This window comes from Apodemus sylvaticus, chromosome 1 (genome assembly GCF_947179515.1).
Source record: "Apodemus sylvaticus chromosome 1, mApoSyl1.1, whole genome shotgun sequence".
Classification (NCBI taxonomy): Eukaryota; Metazoa; Chordata; class Mammalia; order Rodentia; family Muridae; genus Apodemus; species Apodemus sylvaticus.
In genome coordinates, this window is record NC_067472.1 from 30,440,201 (window position 1) to 30,463,235 (window position 23,035).

A 23,035-nucleotide genomic window follows, 5' to 3' on the forward strand; every position below is an offset into this window, starting at 1 on the left:
TTATGAGTAGAGTTTATTTCCAAAAAATGCATTTTTATTGGTAGTGACCTTAGTTTAGTCTTTAAATCGCTTTGTAGGAGATTGTGGCTATATTTTAAACCCGTCAATCATACTGCCTGCAGTGGCTGATTTTTAAGCCTAGAAGTGCTGTATTGAAAAGATCATAAATATTAACTATTTGCTCCTGAAAGGGACCAACCTTCAGAGGACAGCGTGCTACATGATATACAGGTAGGAATGAAAGATATGAAATCACATTTATTTATTTTCCCATTTCTCTGCCTTCCTAAGCCTCTCTGTCATCTTCAGTGAAAACTTAAGGTAGTTAATTCAGATTAATGTGTCTAAACCATTGCATAGAGACATTTATCTAATATAAAATCAACATATTAGGTTCTACAATACACAATGATGAGTTTTATTATCTTTTCTTACTTTTTATCCTGTAGATACAATGAAAACTTCTATTTCTTTGGTGCATTTTTGTGTCGAAAACCCAGGGCCCCTATATAAGGGCAAATGCTCTACCACTGAACTTTTCTCACCAGCTCCATAGGTGCTTGCCTTTTCTGTTGAATTTAAATACAAATATCCATCTTAATTGATGTTACACTTCCGTAGAATTTATCACTTTTCCATATCTGTATACAGAGGCCAGCTGGGTAAGATGGTAGAGGACGGGAGGAAAGAAAGACAGAGAAATGTAAGCATATTAGAAGCAAAATGAATTGAGCTCTATTGCTAAGCTCAGGAGGTGTTGCCCATAAAAGAGGTGGATCTCTTTGAATGAACCAAAATGAATGTTTGAATTATTTTTATTTATTTTATTTTATTTTATTTTATTTATGCGTGTGTGTGTGTGTGTGTGTGTGTGTGTGTGTGTATGCTGTATGAATGTGCAGCTCAGAAGTCAGTGTCGAGAAGGGAATCTTTACAGCTCTCTCTTATTTTGGAGACGGGGTCTGAGGCTCTCACTGACCTTAGAGCTCACTGATTCACCTAGATGGGCTGGCTAGTTGAGCATGCCCTGGGGCTCTTCCTGCCTTTGCTCCTCTAGCACTGAAATGACCGACATATGCCACTCACTGACTTGGCTCTTTATGCGGGTACCAGGACCTAAACTCTAATCTTCATGCTTGAGTAGCCACCTCCTCATCTCCATGGTGTGTGACATTATTCCTGGGGAGATATGAGCACTTCTCCTTACCCCAGATAGAGAAATGGTGATTATATTAGAATGGAAAATCACCAGAGTCCAATTAGGTGAAACTGTTATTGGGGGAATGTATAAGAATATGGGTGAGGGATATCTTTTTTATTATATATTTTTATTTTCTATATTCTTTGTTTACATTCCAAATGATTTCCCCTTTCCCAGTTCCCTCCCTCCACATATGTCCCATAAACCTTCTCTCCACCCATTCTCCAATCACCTCTCTTCTTTTTCTCTGTCCTGATACTCCCCTCCAATGCTAGATCAAGCCTTTCCAGGATCAGGACCCTCTCCTTACTTCTTCATGGGAGTCATTTGTTATGCTAATTGTGCCTTGGGTATTCAGAGCTTCTGGGCTAATTAATATCCACTTATCAGAGATTGCATTCCATGTGTATTCTTTTGTGATTGGGTTACCTCACTTAGGATGATATTTTCCAGATCCAACTATTTGCCTAAAAATTTCATGAATTCATTGTTTTTAATTGCTGAGTAGTATTCCATTGTGTAAATATACCACATTTTCTGTATCCATTCCTCCATTGAGGGACATCTGGGTTCTTTCCAGCTTCTGGCTATTATAAATAAGGTTGCTATGAACATAATGGAGCATGTGTCTTTATTGCATGCCGAGGAATCCTTTGGGTATATGCCCAGGAGAGGTATAGCAGGGTCCTCCGGAAGTGTCATGTCCAGTTTTCTGAGGAACCGCCAGACTGATTTCCAAAGTGGTTGTACCATCTTACAACCCCACCACCAGTGGAGGAGTGTTCCTCTTTCTCCACATCCGGGTGAGGGATATCTTAATGGACCAGAAATGTCTTAAAAACAAGATGTCAACAAAATCCCAGTCCAGCCTGGGAACCAAGTCATGAAAGGGGAACCCTAGAGAGTTCTGCTTAACAGCTAGGCAGCTCAACAGATGGGCAAGTGTCTTTTCTAGGTTTGTCTGAGCATCTTTTATGCAGCTTGGCCAGTCTGTGTTTTCTAGGGCTCTTTCCTGGCCTCTGCTTCTTCCAGGCATCATCTGATGAGAGCCACCTTTTTTTCAACTTAGCTTGTCATGGTGTTTCTTAGAAGTCCTTAATGTATACATATGCTTGGGAGTACGGGAGTCTAGTACCTGGTCAGTTTTAATGACTTCCTGATGTGTTTGAGTTGTTTCCTTTCTGTGCTTAAGAAATTTCTCTGAAGGATGGAATGCATTCTTCCCAGCCCCTCCCCAGCTTGGAAGGTCCCATGTCCTAAAGAGCGTTCCTCCATGATGGTGGGTTTTATGTAGGAGGAAATAGTCACTTAAAATTTTGTAAGCCAAGGAATTATCATCAAGTGGGAATATTTTCCCTGGTCCTACTGTTGTAGTCAATTTATTGTCCTTTTTCATGTAAGTTTGAACATCAAAAGGCTGAAGCTTATGAAAGAAGGGCAGAGACAGAGAGACACAGAGAAAAAAAGAACAGAGCGACAGAGAATGTGAATGAAGGTTTGTAACTGTGCAGGTGAAAACACAAAGGTTTGTATTTTAGGTTGGAAGTCAGTGTGATCTTGAATATGAGCTCCCCAGGATTCCTATCTCTTGATGCCTGTATTTTCTTACACACCAAACAAGTATAATAGCCATATTTGTTCTACTTCCTGCTCAGGTTAGGGTATCACAGAGTGAAAGGTTCTATGTAGGTCTGTTTAGAAAGCATGAGATGGTCTTTTCGGATGAAAGAGAATATTATCCACACACAACTGCTACTTTTGCAAAATTTTTAGCATAATATTTGCTTTAAGATTTTCAAATTAGGATAATTATTTGAAAGTGGGAAATAAAATTTAGTTTCCGAAGCAAAGTGGAAGCCTTTAGGAAAAGTGTGCTTTCAGAAGTCAAACAGATTAATCTTTAAATCCTGACTCTGCCCATCATTTACTAAGTAAGCATCACTGAACATTTTGAAAATGGCTCTGAATTCTACTATAATGAACTCAGAGAATCACAATGAGGCATAAATGAGGCAAAGGGTTTTGCATATTGCAGAACACAAAGTAACTATTTAATTCATATCAATAGTCGTCCAGCTCCTGCCGCTGTGATGATGATTTGGGTTGTCAGTTTGGGGCTAAGTTTTCCCACTTATTTTTAGAAGCTGAGAACACACAGAGCGTTTACAACTAGGACTAAGAATTAACTTTTTACTTCTGTTTCCAATTTCTCCTCAGGAAAATTCAGGGTCCCTCCTGTATTAAAGCATGATATATGATAATGTTTGGAGAGAAAACAACCAGGTTTATCAGATTTATTTTTTGCTTCCCAAGACATGTCAGAGAGTATATAACAGAGCCTAATTTGGCTCCAGTATCCTGAAATTAGATGACTTGGGTGAATTAACCCAATCATTATTTTCAGATGAGGGAAAATCTACACACTTGGGTGTGAGGCAGGCATTCAGGGCTAGTAGATCGTATTATTTTTGTGCAGTTGAATGCAAGTATATTTAAAGGGTATGATAATTATCCCAGAGACAATGTTTAAGAAACATTATAATTGTTTTAAAGTGATTTATTTACTTGCCAGTTATAGAAATCAAGGCTTTGCAATGATCAAAATGACAATATAAGCATGAAGAAAGTCTGAGGCTCTTGGGATGGTCATCATGGTATCCAACTATGTTCTGAAGATGGGGCTGCCCAAGATGCTGACTAACTTAATGAGTGTTCCTAATTTAATTATGTTGACCTTCCTGGAAGCAAGTGGTTTCTAAGAGGCCAGTTATTTAGCTCATTAAAAGGTTCAAAAATGCTGTGTGATGCTGAATTACAACTACGCCTATAAACTTAAGCCTCAGAGTATGTTTTCTCTTTAATCACTGCCGTGTTTTGTTTTGTGAGCATTTGACATCAGTGTCAAGAGTTAATTCTTTTTTTTAATTTTTTTAAAAATTTTATTCGATATATTTTTTATTTATGTTTCAAATGGTTTCCCCTTTTCTGATCGCCCACTCCCCGAAAGTCACATAAGCTCCCTTCCCTCCCTCTGTTCTCCCACCCATTCCTTCCCACTTCCCTGTTCTGGTTTTGTCTTATACTGCTACACTGAGTCTTTCCAGAACCAGGGTCCACTCCTCCGTTCTTCTTGTACCTCATTTGATGTGTGGATTATGTTTTGGGTATTCCAGTTTTCCAGTGGATATAATAATATCCACTTATTAGTGAGTGCATACCATGATTGATCTTTTGAGTCTGGGTTACCTCACTTAGTCTGATGTTCTCCAGCTCCATCCATTTGCTTAAGAATTTCATGAATTCATTGTTTCTAATGGCTGAATAGTACTCCATTGTGTATATATACCACATTTGTTGCATCCATTCTTCTGTTGAGGGATACCTGGGTTCTTTCCAGCTTCTAGCTATTATAAATAGTGCTGCTATTAACATAGTGGAGCATTATCCTTATTACATGCTGGGGAATCCTCTGGGTATATGCCCAGGAGTGGTATAGCAGGATCTTTCGGAAGTGACATACCCAGTTTTCTGAGGAACCGCCAGACTGATTTCCAGAGTGGTTGTACTAATTTGCAACTCCACCAGCAGTGGAGGAGTGTTCCTTCAAGAGTTAATTCTTAATAAATGAAGCTACATATTTCTTATATTCTGCAGTGCAACAAGTATGCTTTTATTTGTTCTCAAGTAAAGCACTTTATAGCACTTCTTTGAAACCTAACAGCTGTAATTCTCTGATATCAAAGAGGGAACATGGAGAACAAGAGTCTTTTGGAGACTGATGTGGTTCAAATTAGGTCAGTTCTGTGAGTATCTGGCTGTGTGTGTTTATATCTGCACAAATGTATGATGTGAATAGTTGGAGAGTTTAAGTGTTGACTCTTATATACATTTATTAACACTTACAAAAATGCTAATTTATATCTTATTAATATAAGTCTCTCTTGTCAATATCTAACCTGTGATTTCAAGAGCTGTTTGGCCTTGTTCTTAGTCTGTGATAATGAGCAGGAGCCTTGTGTAAAAGAGAAAATGCTTACATTATGGTCTAAGTGACATTGTAGCAAATGACTTTGTAGCAAATCCATCTATGGGCTAACCAGCTTTCTCTATTATCAATTATGACTTCTAGAATCAATTTACTCTGATTTCATAATTTATGGTACTGGAACTAAAATTTCTATTTTTGAACTTGAAAAATCTTAGATTAAATTATAGCATATACATACCAAAATGATTATTGTCATTAGTTACCTATGAATAACATTGATGTCATAACTTTTGGCCTGGCAATGCCAATGTTTTATATTAAATACTCATTATGTCTGTGAGCACGTTATACTTTATGTCTGTATGTACTTTACTCCTCATGCACATTTTTGTTGTAAGATTGGAAAAGACCTGAGTTGGTAGATATGAACATCCAGACTTATATTCAATATAGACAGGTTTTTAATTTTGAAGAAAAACCAAAATTGGCCAATATGATTAGCCAATCAAAGTTCACCTTTAAAAACTGTCAGCAGCTCACAGGAGTTCTCACCCACCTTTAACCTGTTGAGCTGATGCAGGAAGATTGCTGTCAGCCAGAAGATACATATTCTAAGCAAGTTCTTATCTGAGTGGCAGCCAGATAACTATTTCAAGAGGTCTTATTTATTTATTCTCTGATAGGTAATTGATCAAATATTTCATAGTGTGTAGGTGGAGTTATCTTTCTGAAGTGACTCCCAGAATTAGGCCTGCTAGGAGGACAGTGGACTACATCTTGGTGAAAGGGTGCTGATTACTAACTGGGATGCGTCTAGCAGACACCATACTCCAGGCTATGGCAAGCTTAATTTGTCTCTATTGTGTCTCCTGATATCTGAGCGCAATGCTGACCACAGAGAACTAAAGGGATTGATTTCTTATTTTATTTAAACAGTTGATTATAGAAGTTTTGCGTTCGGTTATTAAATTGTTTTGGCTGGTTCCCATGCTTAGAGAGGAGTTAATGGCTGGGACTATTTCAGTGCCTGGAAGTTCTTTCTGCACTAAAGAATTAGATGTAATTCATGCTGTGCTGGGGAAGGCTACATAAGGCATCTTTATCATTGCCTTGCATCTAATTGAGGGACTGTGTCCTAAAACCTATTGTGAAGATTTCAGGCCTCCGGAGATAATTCTTAAAACTATAGAGAACACTTTATTTTATTCTAGGCATATGTGAATTGTCTGAGAGTCCTTGATTTCAACATCGAAATGAATGCAGTTTTTTTAGACTATCATTCCCTAGTGAATCAATTAGATCCTTTCTTGAGTCCAATAAAAGTTTTGGTTTTAGAATCCATTGATTGATAAAATACATGATGAATCCCCACCCCTATAAGAATGCAGTCATCTTTTGACCTAAATGTTTACTCTTCATGGCCAATATTGTGAGCCAATATATTATCCCAAATATTCCAATACATTATATATGGAACAGATCCACTATTGTACATTTTCACTGGATTTCTATGATTTGGGGAATAAAATTTAACATTTTTATGCCCACCTAATTTCTCTAAAGCAGTAGTTCTACACTTGAGGGGGGTGGTGTTAAAAGACCCTTCCACAGAAGTCATGTAAGACAATTGGAAAATATCAGATGTTTATATTATGATTAATAAGATTAGCAACATTAAAGTTATGAAATTGGAACAAATAATTTTCTGGTTGGGGGGGGTCACACAATATTAGGAACTATATTGAAGGGCTGCAGTATTAGGAAGGTTGATAGCCACTGCTCTAAGGCCTGGCCTCTACCTTCCTCAAGGATCCATGCTTGCATTCCTTATTCTTGACCACTTAGAGCTTCAGTCAAGTGAGTCTCTGGTTTGACACTGAAAAAATTACACTCATCCCAAACTATGTAGCTTCCTTCTATATTTTTCTTCCCAATATGATTAGGATTTTATTCTCTGCAGTTTCTGCAATGGAGGGGGTAATGATTACATTCTCATTACATGCATTCCTCAGCCAAGCAAGGCCTTTGGGACCACCCACCAAGTCTGTCATTCCTCATCCTTAAAACAACTCAACAGACAACTCTTAGGTATTGCTGATTAGCTATATAGCGTTCACAATATAAAAATCCTCTTATTAAGTCAAGCAGATTAATGTGCTTATGTTTAACAGTAGATAATGCTGGATCCCTTGTTTCAGAAAATTGCTGTATATTTTCTTACACTCGTTCTAGAATTGTCTAGTTTTACCTCCTTTACAGAAGCTTTCTCTTTATTGAAGACAAAAGAAAATTGACATTTTGATTTACTTGTCTAAAATTTAGACTTAAAAAAAGCTACTGCTCATTCTAACATTCAAGGATATTGTGATACCTGATGAGATTTTTAAAGACAAGATTATCTCTTTAGGTTGAACTTCATAAGCCCCATTGAATTCTTGGGATATCTGAGAATAACTTAGAGATCATGAAAAATCTATTTGTTGGTTTTTAGGCTACTTTAAAAGCAGGTTGTCTTTCTCTTAATTTGAAGTTGCCCATGGTGTGAATATTTACACCAATAATATCAATACTGATATTATTACACCAGGGTTTTCCACACTCACAGTGATTCAGGATGCTCTGCTTTGTTCTATGTTGCTAAAATTTCAGAGGTTGACAGCTAGATGAATACAAAGCACTAGATATTGGTCCAGAGGAAGCTCGTTAATGTTATGCTGTTTGGATTAAAAGTTACAAATTTGGAATATGAAAGACAAAGAGATTGATAAGACAGATAAGGAGAATGTGAAAGTCAAGATCTTTGTGTATACTTTTGATGCCTCTCAGGTCAGGTCATGCCACTGAGTTTTTGAAAACAATGTGAGTACATGAACACTGGGTTAGAATAGACAGCTAGCTAACATCTAGCAGTTGTAATGTCCCTTTCCTCCAGACCCTTAGCTGTGTTATCAGCTCAGTTGATTTCTTGTCAACTCTTGTCTTAGTGCTAATGTCTTCAGGGGAACAAAAACAGTCCAAGAATGGTTGGTTGTATGTACTGATTGATTTTAGGCTTTGGGTATTGGGGTATTGGGGCTTGGAAAGGGTAATGGAGATTGACTAGAAGGTCCTAGTTCCTGTGGGAAAGACCTAAAATGTCAGTTAAAAGGAAGGATTGAGCTTTGTGTGTTACTTCCTGACAATGTCAACTTTGAATTCTGTCTTAGGGTCAGTATTGCTGCGAAGAAACACCATGACCAAAGCAACTTGGGGAGGAAATGCTTTATCTGTCTTACACTTCCATATCACTGTTCATCATTAAGGAAAATCAGGACAGGAACTCAAGCAGGCAGGAATCTGGATGCAGGAGCTGATGCAGATACCATGGAGAAGTATTGCTTTCTTGTTCCCTGTGACTTATTTGCTCAGTCTGCTTCTTATAGAACCCAGGGCCACCAGCCCAGGGGTGGTCTAACCCACAATGGATTGGGCCTTCACAAATCTATTACCAAGAAAATGGCTTGCGACTTTCCTACAACCAGGTTTTATGGAGGCATTTTCTCAAGTGAGGCTTCTTCAGGTGACTCTAGCTTGCATCAAGTTGACATAAAACTATCCAGAACAAACTAGATCTCACAGAGGACTAAAGTTTCCATCTTGATATGATGTCAGAAATACATTATTTGTGATATTTCATTGACAAAGATTGTCATTTGACAGAATCATGTATGGAGGGATAAATGATAGATCATAGGTCTTCCATCAATCAGTATTTTACTTAGTGTATGTGTGTATGTATTTCGGCAGCACTGGAGAATAAAGCCAAGGTTTCATGAATGCTATCACTCTAACTTTGGAATTCATCTAAAGCCTACTAAATTTGCTTGAAGCTCATGCCGGTGCACATATGAGCCCAGGGTGCTTTGCTTCAGAGACCTAAGATTAAGTGATCTTCATCGAAAATGAAATGTGATAAGTGAATGCCCCTGGGATGCTCCGGCACCCTACACGAAATGCCTGGGAAATTTGGACGATTGCTAGGAAGGATCTTAGCATTTGCTTTGTCATTTCTATATGCAGGTCAGTAGCACTCTTTGTGAGGAAACGACTTTCTCACATCATCTTTAAATGGAGTGAATTATTTTCTCTGAAGAGAGCTTTACTTCTAATCTTTCTATGCAATTAAAACTTAGATCTTTATAGAACATTATTAGTATTTTCTGAAGGATAGGATCTCATCCAAAACAGTTGGGATTTGGGGTTGATAAATCTAGTTTCTGTTACATCAGTACCGATGAATCCAATGTACAGTCTTGTTTCTTGGACCAAATAAAATAGGAAAAAAAACCTTAGTAAATAAAAATATGATAGGATTTGATAAAATGAATTTCTTTAAGACAAAACTCTGTATTTGGTAAAATATTTACTAAAACATGGGAGTTAATATGAAGGTGCCTTTAGCCTTTGTAAGGTCATGGTGAGGAAGATAGTTTGCATTTTATTTTAAACTCTGAAAAGAAACAATGCAACTTTTGGCCTGAAAACAAAGTTTTTGGCACATGAGAATTTAAAAATAAGTCAGAACACCAGAAATTATGTAGCCGCAGAGCACTCTGCCCTCAGAAAAAAAGACTTTAAAAATAAAGATATCCTGAGATTCTTAATGACACTGCAGCCATCACCAGTGCTTCCTGAAGTAAGATCTCCTGTCATTACTGCTCCGAGGGTGTCAAGAATATAAAAGCCAACCTCCTGAAGAGCCATTTCCCAGTTGCCAATCACGGCTGATGATCATTAATTAAATGGGAAATAGATGAGTTTTGTTTTTTCAAACTAGTTTACTAGTCATGATTTACTTTTGAAATTTGTACATAAAATGCATGTCTGTTCTAAACTTCAGAAACAAGAAAACTTTATAAATGTCAAAAAATAGAAAAATGTAATTCTGTCCTAAAGATTATGAAGTCAAATGTTTCTTTATTTCCTCCTGATCTTGTTTCAAGTTTCAACTCTGGGTTGGATATGTTGAGACAGTCCTTGTATTGCTTCTTCTGTAGTCAGTGCCACTACCATATTTATCCCTCACTTTTTACAGAAAGTAATTTTGTGTTGTCACTAGGTTTCACACAGAGACCTGTTCCATAACACTTTGCTTTCGTTTTTGTTTTACTTAAAAATGACATCTTATAGATGCCATAATGAAAATTTAGAAAAGCAAGGAAAATTTTAGAGCAAGAAAGCATACCCAGAGGCCTGAATAAATATATAATTTTAAAGCTTATTGTTATATTTAAATTTATTACACACACATTTACCCTAAAACAATTCTGTATACTGCTTTTCACTTAAAATATTACAGATTTTCCTATGTCTCTAATGGTATGCATAAATACACACACACACACACATACACACACATTTACACATATACACATATATATTTAAAGTGGATATTGTAAGATAAGTACAGTAGCTCTCCCCATTCTTCCTCCAACCCTCCAATATACTCCTCTCTGCTCTCTTCCAAATTCACTTTTTTTTGAAATTAATTTTTTTATTCGATATAATTTATTTACATTTCAAATGATTTCCCCTTTTCTAGCCCCCCACTCCCCGAAAGTCCCTTAAGTCCCCTTCTCTTTCCCTGTCCTCCCACCCACCCCTTCCCACTTCCCTGTTCTGGTTTTGCCGAATACTGTTTCACTGAGTCTCTCCAGAACCAGGGGCCAGTCCTCCTTTCTCCTTGTACCTCATTTGATGTGTGGATTATGTTTTGGGCATTCCAGTTTTCTAGGTTAATAACCACTTATTAGTGAGTGCATACCATGATTCACCTTTTGAGTCTGGGTTACCTCACTTAGTATGATGTTCTCTAGCTCCATCCATTTGCCTAAGAATTTCATGAATTCATTGTTTCTAATGGCTGAATAGTACTCCATTGTGTAGATATACCACATTTTTTGTATCCACTCTTCTGTTGAGGGATACCTGGGTTCTTTCCAGCATCTGGCAATTATAAATAGGGCTGCTATGAACATAGTAGAGCATGTATCCTTATTACATGGTGGGGAATCCTCTGGGTATATGCCCAGGAGTGGTATAGCAGGATCTTCTGGAAGTGAGGTGCCCAGTTTTCGGAGGAACCGCCAGACTGATTTCCAGAGTGGTTGTACCAATTTGCAGCCCCACCAGCAGTGGAGGAGTGTTCCTCTTTCTCCACACCCTCTCCAACACCTGCTGTCTCCTGAATTTTTAATCTTAGCCATTCTGACTGGTGTAAGATGAAATCTCAGGGTTGTTTTGATTGCATTTCCCTAATGACTAATGAAGTTGAGCATTTTTTAAGATGCTTCTCCGCCATCCGAAGTTCTTCAGGTGTGAATTCTTTGTTTAACTCTGTACCCCATTTTTTAATACGGTCTTGTCTCTGGCTGGTGTTACATCCTCCTGAGAGGCTCTAGGGCTATTTCTGCAACACTGGAGGGCAGGGTTTTCCCTTTTGCAGATTGCTGATGTGCTTTCCTCCTCTTGGGTGCCCTTGCAGCCCTAGTGTTCTTTGCCCCAGATTGTGTCTGTGAGCCAGAAGGTGCCCGTTTGCTCCTTCAGGGAGCGCTGAGGCTGTATGCTGCAGGGACCTTTTCTGTGTGCTGATCTTTCTGCTGGGCAGCAGGACTTCCAACCGGGTTGGTGCACACAAGGCTAGCCTAGCTGCTCAGGCCCTGAGTCTAGGCAAAAGCCTGGCAGGCCAATGTAGGGGCAAAGTTCCCCTCAGCTGGGAGTGTTAATTGGGTCTGTCAGGTGGCTAGGATGGTGGTGTGGGCGCGCTCCCTGAGAGTGCTGGGAGAGTCTGCTGGGCTAACGACCTCCTGGCCGGGTCAGCACACAGATGGCCCAACGAGCAGCCCAGGGCCTGGGGGCAGTCCAGGGCCTGACCGTCTGAGACCCCAGCTATGTCCGCCTCGGGGTATGCCTGTTAGCTGGTTTGGTTTTGCCTGCTAGGTCTCTCTGGCTTCCCGTAGGCAAAATGGCGGTGGTGCGCAAATCGGCCCAGATAAACAACCTCCTGGCCGGGTCGGCACACAGATGGCCCACCGAGCAGCCCAGGGCCTGGGGGCAGTCCAGGCCTGACCGGCTGAGACCCCTGCTATGTCCGCCTCGGGCTATGCCTGTTAGCTGGTTTGGTTTTGTCTGCTAGTCTCTCTGGCTTCCCGTAGGCAAAATGGCGGTGGAGTGCTCCGGCCCGGGGCAAACAAGCTCCTGGCTGGGTCGGCACATAGATGGCCCACCGAGCAGCCCAGGACCTGGGGGCAGTCCAGGGCCTGACCGTCTGAGACCCCTGCTATGTCCGCCTCGGGCTATGCCTGTTAGCCGGTTTGGTTTTGCCTGCTAGGTCTCTCTGGCTTCCCTTAGGCAAAATGGCGGTGGTGTGCGCACTGGGGGGGGGGGGGAACCTCCTGGCCGGGTTTGCACCCCGGTGCACCCCCCCCACCGATCAGCCCAGGGCCTCGGTGCAGGCCAACGCCCGTGGGGCTTAGACCCCCGCGATGTTGGTCTCGGGTTATATTTGCGTACCTCAGTCTGATTTCTCTGGCGACCGAGAACCAATATGGAGACCTCGTAACTGACTGGTGGGAGGCAGAATTCTGATGTGGCTTCTGTGTGGTGAAAGGCACCGTAAATCCTCCGCTGATCGCAGCCTGGCTGGCCAGCGATGGCCAGTAGTCGTGGGCGCAGGGTCTGCCTGGACCCTGTCCGCTTGGTTCTACTACTGATGGCCCTTCCTCTGGACCAGCCGCTGCTGCTGCTGCTTCTGCTGCTGCTGCCCCAAATTCACTTTTAATTGCAGTATAGTCATCTGTTTTCAGAGTTTTTCATAGAAATATAGTTGAAAATATTTTTGATTTTATATACATCTTTTTCATTTTTAATCAATTAATTGGTTAATTTTAATCATTCAATTTGTTTACATCTCAAATGATATCCCAATTCCCTTAACAACCCCCTTAAACAACTCCCCCATCCCACATCTGCCCTCTCCTCCCTCCCCTTTGCCTATATGTGGGTGCTCCCACACTCACCCACCCTCTCCAACCCCACCGCTTCAGCATCCTCCTACTCTGGAGCATCAATTCTCCACAGGACCAAGGGCCTCCCTTCCCACTGATGTCGGCCAAGGCCATTCTCTGCTATATATGTATCTGAGCCATGGGTCCCTCCCGGTACACTCCTTGGTTGGTAGTCTAGTCCATGGAAGCATTGGGTAGTCTTCCCATTCTTCCCATGGGGTTGCAATCCCCCTCCCCTCCTCCAGTCCTTCTGCCAGTTCCCTCACCGGGGTCCCTGAACTCAGTCTGATGGTTAGCTCCAAGCATCCAGATCTGCATTGGTCAGTTGCTGGCCGAACCTCCAAATGACCAGCCACACCAGGTTCCTGTTAGCAAGTGCCTCTTGGCAACCGCAACAGTGTTGGGGTTTGGTGTCTGCAGACCTGATGGATCCCCAGGTAGGGCAGTCCCCAGATAGCCCCTCCTTCAGTCTCTGCTCCATTTTTTGTCCCTGTATTTCCTTTAGACAGGAAAATTCTTAGTTAAAAGCTTTGAGATGGATGGATGGCTCCATCCTTCGACCCATGCATATCTATCTGGGATCCTCTTTCTTCCCTGGTGTCTGGGACCCACCAGGGGCTATCCCCGGTTCCTCATCCCCCAATTCTATGTAGTTTTATTTGATTTTCTGACCCTCTATATCACTCTCCACCCAGAAACTGATACTGCCCTCCTTATTTCCCCCTCCTCTCTCCTTCTAAGGTCCCTCCTCCTCCCACCTCCCATAATTATCCTGTTTTCCCTCAATGTAGGACTGAAACATCTACACCATCTTCCTTCCTCCTAAGCTCCATATGGTCTGTGGGTTGTATAGTGGGCATTGTGAGTTTCTGGGCTAATATCCAATTATCAGTGAGTACATACCAAGTATGTTCTTACATTTCTAGGTTACCTCACTTGGGATGATATTTTCTAATTCCATCTTTTTGTCTGTGAATTTCATGAAGTCATTGTTTTTAATAGCTGAGTAGTACTCCATTGTGTAAATGTACCACCTTTTTCTGTATCCTTTCTTCTGTTAAGGGATATCTGAGCTGTTTTCAGCTTCTGGCTATTATAAATAAGGCTGCTATAAACACAGTGGAGCATGTGTCCTTGCATCTTCTGGGTATATGCCCAGGAGGTATAGCTGGGTCCTCAGGTATGTCCAATTTTCTGAGGAACCGCCAGACTGATTTCCAGAGTGGTTTTATCAGCTTGCAATCCCTCCAACAATGGAGAAGTGTTCCTCTTTCTCCACATCCTCACCATTATCTGCTGTCACCAGAGTTTTTCATCTTAGCCATTCTGACTGGTATGAAGTTGAATCTCAGAGTTGTTTTGATTTGCATTTCCCTGATAACTAAGATTGTTGAAATTTTCTTTAATGGCTTCTCAGCCATTCAAGATTCATTGTTGAGAATTCTCTGTTTAGCTCTGTACCCCAATTTTAATAGAGTTATTTGCTTCTCTAGATTCTAACTTCTTAAATTCTTTGTATAGTTTGAATGTTATCCCTCTATCAGGTGTAGGATTGGTAAAGATCTTTTCCCAATCTGTTGGTTGCCATATTGTCCTATTGACAGTCTCCTGTGCCTTTCAGAAGCTTTTCAATTTTATGAGGTCCCATTTGTCAATTGTTGATCTTCAGGAGAAAATTCAGCAAATTTTTCCTGTGCCCATGTGTTTGAGGTTCTTCCCCACTTTCTTTTCTATTAGACTCAGCGTCTCTTTCCAATTTAAACTGAAATGGTTGTGAATTACAGTGTGTGAAGATCAGGTCAGTTGGGCTTAGCCTAGAGGAGAAGTCAGGAGTGGAGGAGAAAAAGGGTGCTTCAGTCTGCCATCCCTACTCCAGGTTGCTTCTCTGATTACCACTTAATGAGTCAGTGTGAACAAAGGCCAGCTTGTGTTTATATTTAAAACAAATTTATCTCTCAATATAAAATTCCAAATGTGCTGCTTTATCTGTATTACTAAGGTCTTGGATTTCAGTAAACTCATTTTCTGTCATGTACTCTATTAGTCAGGGTTCTCTAGAGTCACAGAACATATGGGTCGTCTCTATATAGTAAGGGAATTTGTTGATGACTTATAGTCTTTAGTCCAACTCCCCAACAATGGTCAGTAGCATCTGTGGATGGAAGTCCAAGGATCTAGCAATTTCTCAGTCCTACTAGGCAAGCAGGAAGAGAAGAGGGAGAGCGAATCTTCCTTCTTCCAATGTCCTTATGTAGGTCACCAGCAGAAGGTGTGGCCCAGATTAAAGGTGTGTGCCACCACGCCTTTAATCCCAGATGACCTGAAATTCAGAGTTCTCCCTGTCTTAATCTTCTGGAATTCATATCCACTATGCCTTAAGATCTCCATGCCAAAATACAGGTCAGAAACTTGTATCTTTAGTCTCCAGATTAGGATCACATGTGAGCCTTCCAATTCTGGATTGTAGTTCATTCCAGATTTAGTCAAGTTGACAACCAGGAATAGCCACTACATGTAGTATGATTATTTCCGTCTTGACAAGATATTTCTTAGCAGTGCCTCCTCTTTGATTTTTATACCCATAGTGAGTTCTGTGGAACTTATTATTCTTCAGTGAATAAAATTATCACATTTTTGAAGTTCTGAAGAACTTTCCTGCTTACCATAGAATCCCCGTTGCAAAATTTATCTCTTTCCTACTGACTGTCTGTATTTAATTCCAGTTCTAACTCCTGTGGTTTTTTGAATATCTTGTGTAACATAGTTCTGTCTAGTTACTCTAAATGCAGTTGCTCAAAGGATGAATGTTTTTGACAGAAGCAAGACACTCAGATGAAAGTTTGTCACCTTTCTGCTAGTGGTTTCAACCAGCTAATTAGGAATCCACTCCTTAAAAATCTTCAGCTAGACTATTTCTTGAGTTTCCATATTATAACTCACATTAATACTAGAAATATATTGTACAGAAGAGAGCAAATTAAAAACATAAAGTCTAGTAAATGCTGCATACAAAAATTGTGATGTTTGTTCTATAATATCTAGAGTGAAAATTATTTTTTTATGATTTTGTAAATTTAATTGTTTATTCTTAGACCAAAGTATAATTTTTAATTTAATATTAATCCATATATTTTTTCCCACAATCTTTGTGGATTAAAACATTGCAAAACAATTTGAAACAACATGCCTGGTTTTGGTGTGTTGGCCACTTAACAAATGATAGTTTGTTTAATGGAAATTTTCTTTGTTCTTTTTCTGTTGCCATGTTGCTTTGTAGTCAGACCTTTCAAGAAGATTCATTTGTTGTGTACCAGAGTGCTGCATGGCTCCACTGAGCCTTGAGAACTATGCATGACTGGTCAGATGTGTCAGTAACTCCTCCCTCTCACGCTCTAGGTCGAAGGATCTCATAAAGGAGGCCATCCTCGACAATGACTTCATGAAGAACTTGGAGCTGTCACAGATCCAGGAGATTGTGGATTGTATGTACCCCGTGGAGTATGGCAAGGACAGCTGCATCATCAAGGAAGGCGATGTGGGGTCACTGGTGTATGTCATGGAAGGTATGGTTAGTAACTTGTTCCTTGGTCACTCATTCCCTTCCCATCTTCCAAGTTTCCTAAGGATCGCAATGTACTCTGTGGAACAATTTCTGTCTTCCTTCTTTTATTGAGAAACAATTTAAACAAAGAGCTAAAATAATACTAGGTACCATGGTTGTGTAATTTATGAGGTGTTGGTATGTAGAATATTAATATATGGATTCATATGTTTTCACACCTGGAGAACGCTGGTGGTGTGAAAAGAATACTGTTCGTCAGCTGCATGGGACTGCACACAGTTAGACTTCTGAGCATGCAGATGGTGCTTCAATGGTAATTCAAGTTGTGTACATCAATTCACCCATTCAACTCTACCCTTAACATTTAGTACATGACCAGATTTCCTGTTTTGATTCTTCCAGATAAAGGTGATGTTTTCTGTAACTTGCATATGTATCACAGTGTCAATGAAACCCTCATGGTATATTAGCTATCTAATTAATAAGAGGGATCCTGTGTTTCATAAAATCATTCAGAAACTGATATAGAAGATTAAATAAAATTAAAAAAATAAATGTTTTGATGAATAACTTAGCCATTTACTATGAAATATGGCTTATGCTTAGGTAGATTTTAATATTGATTGTTTCTGATTTGGAATTTATAAAACTGTATTTTATCTTTGGAGAGAGAACCTGAGATAATTTCTGAACTAGCTGAGAAGAAAACAAGTCCAGAAATGCATACATTATAAGCTGTTGAGTTTATTAGGCATGACCAGTGTTCAGTCCAGAACATTCATGTTGAGTTATTCATGACTTCCATAGTTTATGGGTCACTAAGAGAAAGGGTGTACTGGGACAAGTCCTAGTTTCTCTGGGTTTCAACAATACAAATTGTAAAATGGGAGATCCTCATCATAGCATCTGGAGATATGATTGGTTGCTATAACTAAAATGGTTGAGAAGGCTTCTAGTGGGTAACGATTAGGAATGCTTCTCATCAAGAAAAAAAACTAAAGAAGTTTTTGTAGCCTGAAGTATCATTATTACCAATACTGATAATGTCTGTTTCATTTCTCTTTTTATGGGATTATTTGGAGGTTAATAAGATAATTTATATCAGTGGTTCTCAACTTGTAGGTTGCAACCCATTTGGGAGTTAAACAGTCCTTTCATAGAGTCACCTAAGACTATTGAAAATAGCACACATTTACATTACAATTCATAACAGTAGCAAAATTACAGTTAAGAAGTAGCAATGAAAGTAATTTTATGGTTGGGGGGGGGGGTCACCACAACACAAGGAACTGTATTAAAAGATTGCAGCATTAGGAAAGTTAAGAACCATTGATTTTTATGAATATTGATGTAAAGAATAATACATTATAATTGTAATGTCTTATTTATTTCTACTTAAGTGTTTGAAAATATAGTTGAAATTATGTGTGCATTTGTGATTTGCTTTAAGATTTTCTTCATAGTCTTCTGGAATATGCAGTTTTTACATTATAATGTCTTTCATCTTTTCCTTTAATATTTTCATATTTTTCTTCCACATCATAAGCTTCTGCTAAGCTAAGCTAAGATTTCTTCTGATAAAACCAAAACACAGTAGGCACAAATATAAATATATGCACTTGGAAGAGAATTGTAAATATAGGAATGAATTCACAGGGTAGGTCTGCTGTGAGACAGGGTAGGAAAATCTGAAAGGCATAAATAGAAGACAAGTATAGACTATGAAACTAGAGACATTCCCCTAGGAATGATTAAAATTATACATAGCATTATATATGCCAATAATCTCACATAATTTAATTTGTCAGACATTATAGTAGTAGAGTAACTATGTAGAACACATCTATTGTATAAAGCATGATGAACTTTTGGTTTGGTTTTCTTAAAATTGTAATCATTTGGTTTCTACTACAACAATTAATATTCAAAACTCATGTCTTAAGTTTTCCTCAATCTTCAATATTTATTAAAAATAGATTAACATAAAACCATATAAATATAAAAATGTACACTTATCATTCCCTACCTTTCAAAATGAAAGGGTTGCTCACTTTTAGATACATGACTAACTGAATGTCTCAAACATTCATCATAGTGAACATGGTTTTTAAACACTTTCCATATATGTACTATATCTAATTTTCAAAACAGTCATGCATAAAGGCTAAACGTATTATTTCATTTTATAGAAGAGGAAACTGAGAATCAATAAGAATATGCTACTTTCCCAGTCAATCATGCTAGTTAGAGTTGATGCCCAGGCAATCTCGATTCATAGCTTAAGGTCTTAATTATGGGAGTGAGTAAGGGTTGAAACAAAAGAGAGAAACAAAACAAATTATACACACACACACACACACACACATATTCAGTGAGAAAGACATTTGTCTTGAAATGGGATCATGTGACTGTGGAGGCTGTCCAAAATGCTCAAGGCTGCAATTACTTAAAGTTGTCTACTGCAGAATTCCCTCTTCTTAGGTGAGAGGTTAGCCTTTTGTCTATTGAAATCATAGGCTGAGGGAAGGACTTTTATTTACTTTTTATGACAATAAGCCACACTCGAAGTTTATTCTTAAATATTACTCTCATCTATAGCATACCTTCAAAGAGGTGTCTAGAGTATGTGTCTGCCATCCTTGGATACAATATAGCAAGTCTACCTCATACTCACTTGGTATATCTAATACAATGGTATCTAATAACCATATTTAATCTTTAAGGACAATGAGCAACAAGCTCATGTTCTAACCTAAGGAGCTAAACTGTACAACTGGAAATACATGAACTCTTTCCTCAGAAAATTATCAAAATCCTGTGTGATGTTTGCTTATCTTCATGGTATATAACTTAAATGTTATAATGTAAATTTAACAATATTTAAATACCACCATGCAAAGTTCATTAATTCTTTATAGGTTAAGGAAATTAAAAACAAATATTTCCATATATATTTATTACAAAATATGTAAAAATATTTTTTTCAGAGACTATATTGCTTCCTTTAGTAAAGATAAATGCATAGCTTTCACTACTGCCTCAGTAGTGATTGCCTCTGTGTAATTTATATTTATCTTTTCATTGTTAGATTAAGTATGCAATACCATCATAATTACTCATTACAACCTCTGCTTTAATTGCCCTTTTAAAATAAGACTTTAAATAATATATTAATATTCATAGTCATGCTGTTTATGCTGTTGATTGACTTTAATAAACCCAATAAGTGTCAATAATTCTATAAACTATTATAATTTTTCCAAACAGAAATTAAACTATTATAATTTCTCTAAACAGAAATTAAAATCAGCTCAATATAACTTTTGCAGATCTTCTACTTTTATCTTTATGTAAAAAATAATTTAAAATAAAAGCTTTGTTTTTAAATATTTTTATAACTTTTAATTTGAGGAAATATTTTATTGTGTAATTAGTTCTTTTGAAAACCAACACATTCAATCTTCTCAAGGCTTGCACAACAACATTCTTGCTATAGAAAGGTTCTTTTTATTTGTGCACATTAATATTTATAAAGAGTATAGCATGATACAATAAATGAATAGTCTCTGAAAGATTTTTTACAAGCTTACTGTCAAGATGTTCACAAAAACACTCAAGGAGCTGACAAAGAAAATGAGCCCAGTTTTCAAGTTTAGAGTGAACTGATCCTTTCAGACACTTAAAATTATAACTTAATGAAAGTATCACTTTCAAATTTTATCAAGAATTGATAAGAATTGTTTAGGATTAGCTTCTAAGGTTATATAATTTAGGTTTAAAGAAAAAAAAACTGCCCATAGATCCTTTGACACCTCAAATATATACATTGGTTACCTTATATTTTATTGTTTATTTTCAGTAAGAAATGGACATTGTTTTGTTTTATGATATACTGTTTCTTAATACTCATATTATGGTCCTTTTATTCGAAAGGTAAACCTCAGTTCACCCTCATTTAAAATAAATTTTTGATTTATCAATTGAATCCAAAGTCTAGAGTTCAGGAATCTCACCTGCTATTTGAGTACTGGGGATTGCTGGTTTGTAATATGTTGATGTATTTGATTGGCTTGGAGATGATGGCTGAGCACAAGTTTTGAGCACACGTTCTGTTTTATTACAAATCTGTTAGAGTATTTTGAGAACTGCCTATTTACTTTAACTTTTACAGTGGAATCATCATTGCTGTTTCTTTTATAAGATATTTTACTAATTACAATAACTCATTTAAGTACTTTATTGCCACACACTTTTACTGTTTTACTGTTTAGTCATTTGCTAATTATTAAAGCCTCTGTCTTTAGTATGAATTATTCCATAAAACTATTTATGTATGCATTAGTATATAGAGCAGTATATATATATGGAGAAGTTAGATCCTTCAACAAGATTATTCCACAAATATATTGAAATAGGAAACTGAGTCCTAGACTTCCCATACCCACATATTCAGTAATGCTAACTTTCCAAAGATGGACTAGAAATACAGCATGAACATATTCATCACGAATATTCTAATTTGTGAACTCACAAAAAATGCACACTATCAAACTACATGATAAGAAATATTATTGCAAGAATGAAAGAAGTCAGCCAAGGCTGAGTAGGAACAGTTCAGGATGAACAATCCAGGACTCTGCTCTTCAGATCTTCTCTCACTCCCTGCCGTGCCCCACGCACTCAGCTGTGTGCGACTCTCTACAGACAATCTGGAATTAATTTGTGCCCTTCTTACTTCATCTTTTCTCATTGAAGGAATCTGTGATTTGTCGTAACTCTTAGTTCACCAGTATAAACTTTCTGTTGAGGAATAAACTCTTTGAACATTGGAAATGCCATTTCTTTCTGCCTAAAAATGAATAATACTGATTTTATTTTCTCACCTTTAAATAAAATAAAACAAAACAAACAAACAAAAAACTTCTCAAGAGCGGCCTCTTGGCTTATGAGAGAAAAGACAGTTGGAATGAACCATCATACACTATCTTTAAGTAGTATCTGATGTTCATAGCAGCTCTCAAAACGAAGAGTGGAAGGATGGACATTTGAGCAACTTGGTTTGATGAATTTTGGGCAAAATTTGGTTTGATGCATTATGGGCAATTCACGGATATAGGTCTGCATACATTACATATGCTCAGAATTATGATTTTCCTGCTAGACAGCCTCTATTGTAAACTTACATACTTCCAACTTACATAGTTTCAACTGTAACTTAGTTCCTTCCAAAATGTTTATTTTCTGCATGAAATTAAATGACATTCTGAATGCTGGCATTCAAAAAGGGATTTTTATATAAAACTAGACATTAATGATAAGGCACTGTGTTAGAATTCAAATTTTTGCCTGAACATATGAGGTACTTGAATACATTTTTATATGAACTGGTTTCCAGTAAATACAGCATGAACATATTTCCAGCAGGAGAGACAGGCCATTTTATTTGCTAACATCAGTTGTTGCCCTTTGACTTCAGGAGATTCCATGTTCACCTAGAAGCTGTTTTTCTTTAAAACAGTTGAAATATAAGTGCACTGAATTATTTTTTATATTTTGTTTAAAAGGCCACTTGCATTATTTATGCAAATGACCATGTTTATGAACTATCTATATAAAGGAAAACAAAACATGTATTTTTGAAAGCTTATAAGCAAGGAGAATCTTAAGTACCACATGTGCATTTTGAAAAATAATATTTCAAATGGGATATCAAAGTCAGAGAGAGGGAGCTGAGGTATTCATGTTCTTTGGGGTACAATGTGCAAAGAGTTTTTAATATGCTAGAGAAAATTCAGCAGTTATGCATTTAAAAAACCTGACAATATTTTGCTTATATATAGGAAGTTTAGGAAGAAAATATAACTTATATGTTTGACTTACTCTCATATGGGAATAGAATTACTTTTCATGACTGTAGAAAACCGGAGCAAAGAAATGAAAGCTACAAAGAAGTTTAAGTTGAGTCAGCTGGAGAAACAATAGTCTACTAATTAAAATGTTCCCAAAGTGAAAGGCGCAGCTTGATGTGATGACGAGAACCCATCTCTGGAGACGTTTTAGGGGTGGTTGTGTAGTACCTGCTAGGAGATACTGAGTGTCTAAATCACCTTGCTTCCCCACTTTGAGAATTCTGAGCCCATATGTTTGTGAATGAGCATTATTCAAGTTTTCTTTTTAAGATTCCATAGATCAAAAGAGTTCCTCTTTATGACCTCAACATGCAAAGCTCATGCATAGTG

At 38.0% G+C, this 23,035-nt stretch overlaps 1 protein-coding gene across 2 annotated transcripts in view; it reads left to right on the top strand.

Moving 5' to 3' along the window:
• The window catches only part of Prkg1 (protein kinase cGMP-dependent 1), a 1,198,874-nt gene that overhangs the window by 173,331 nt on the left and 1,002,508 nt on the right, over positions 1-23,035 (top strand). For both annotated transcript variants that reach the window (XM_052187297.1, XM_052187287.1), the window contains exon 2: positions 16,631-16,797. In XM_052187297.1, coding sequence (XP_052043257.1) covers positions 16,631-16,797 — 167 coding nt within the window. The remainder of the gene's footprint in view (positions 1-16,630; positions 16,798-23,035) is intronic.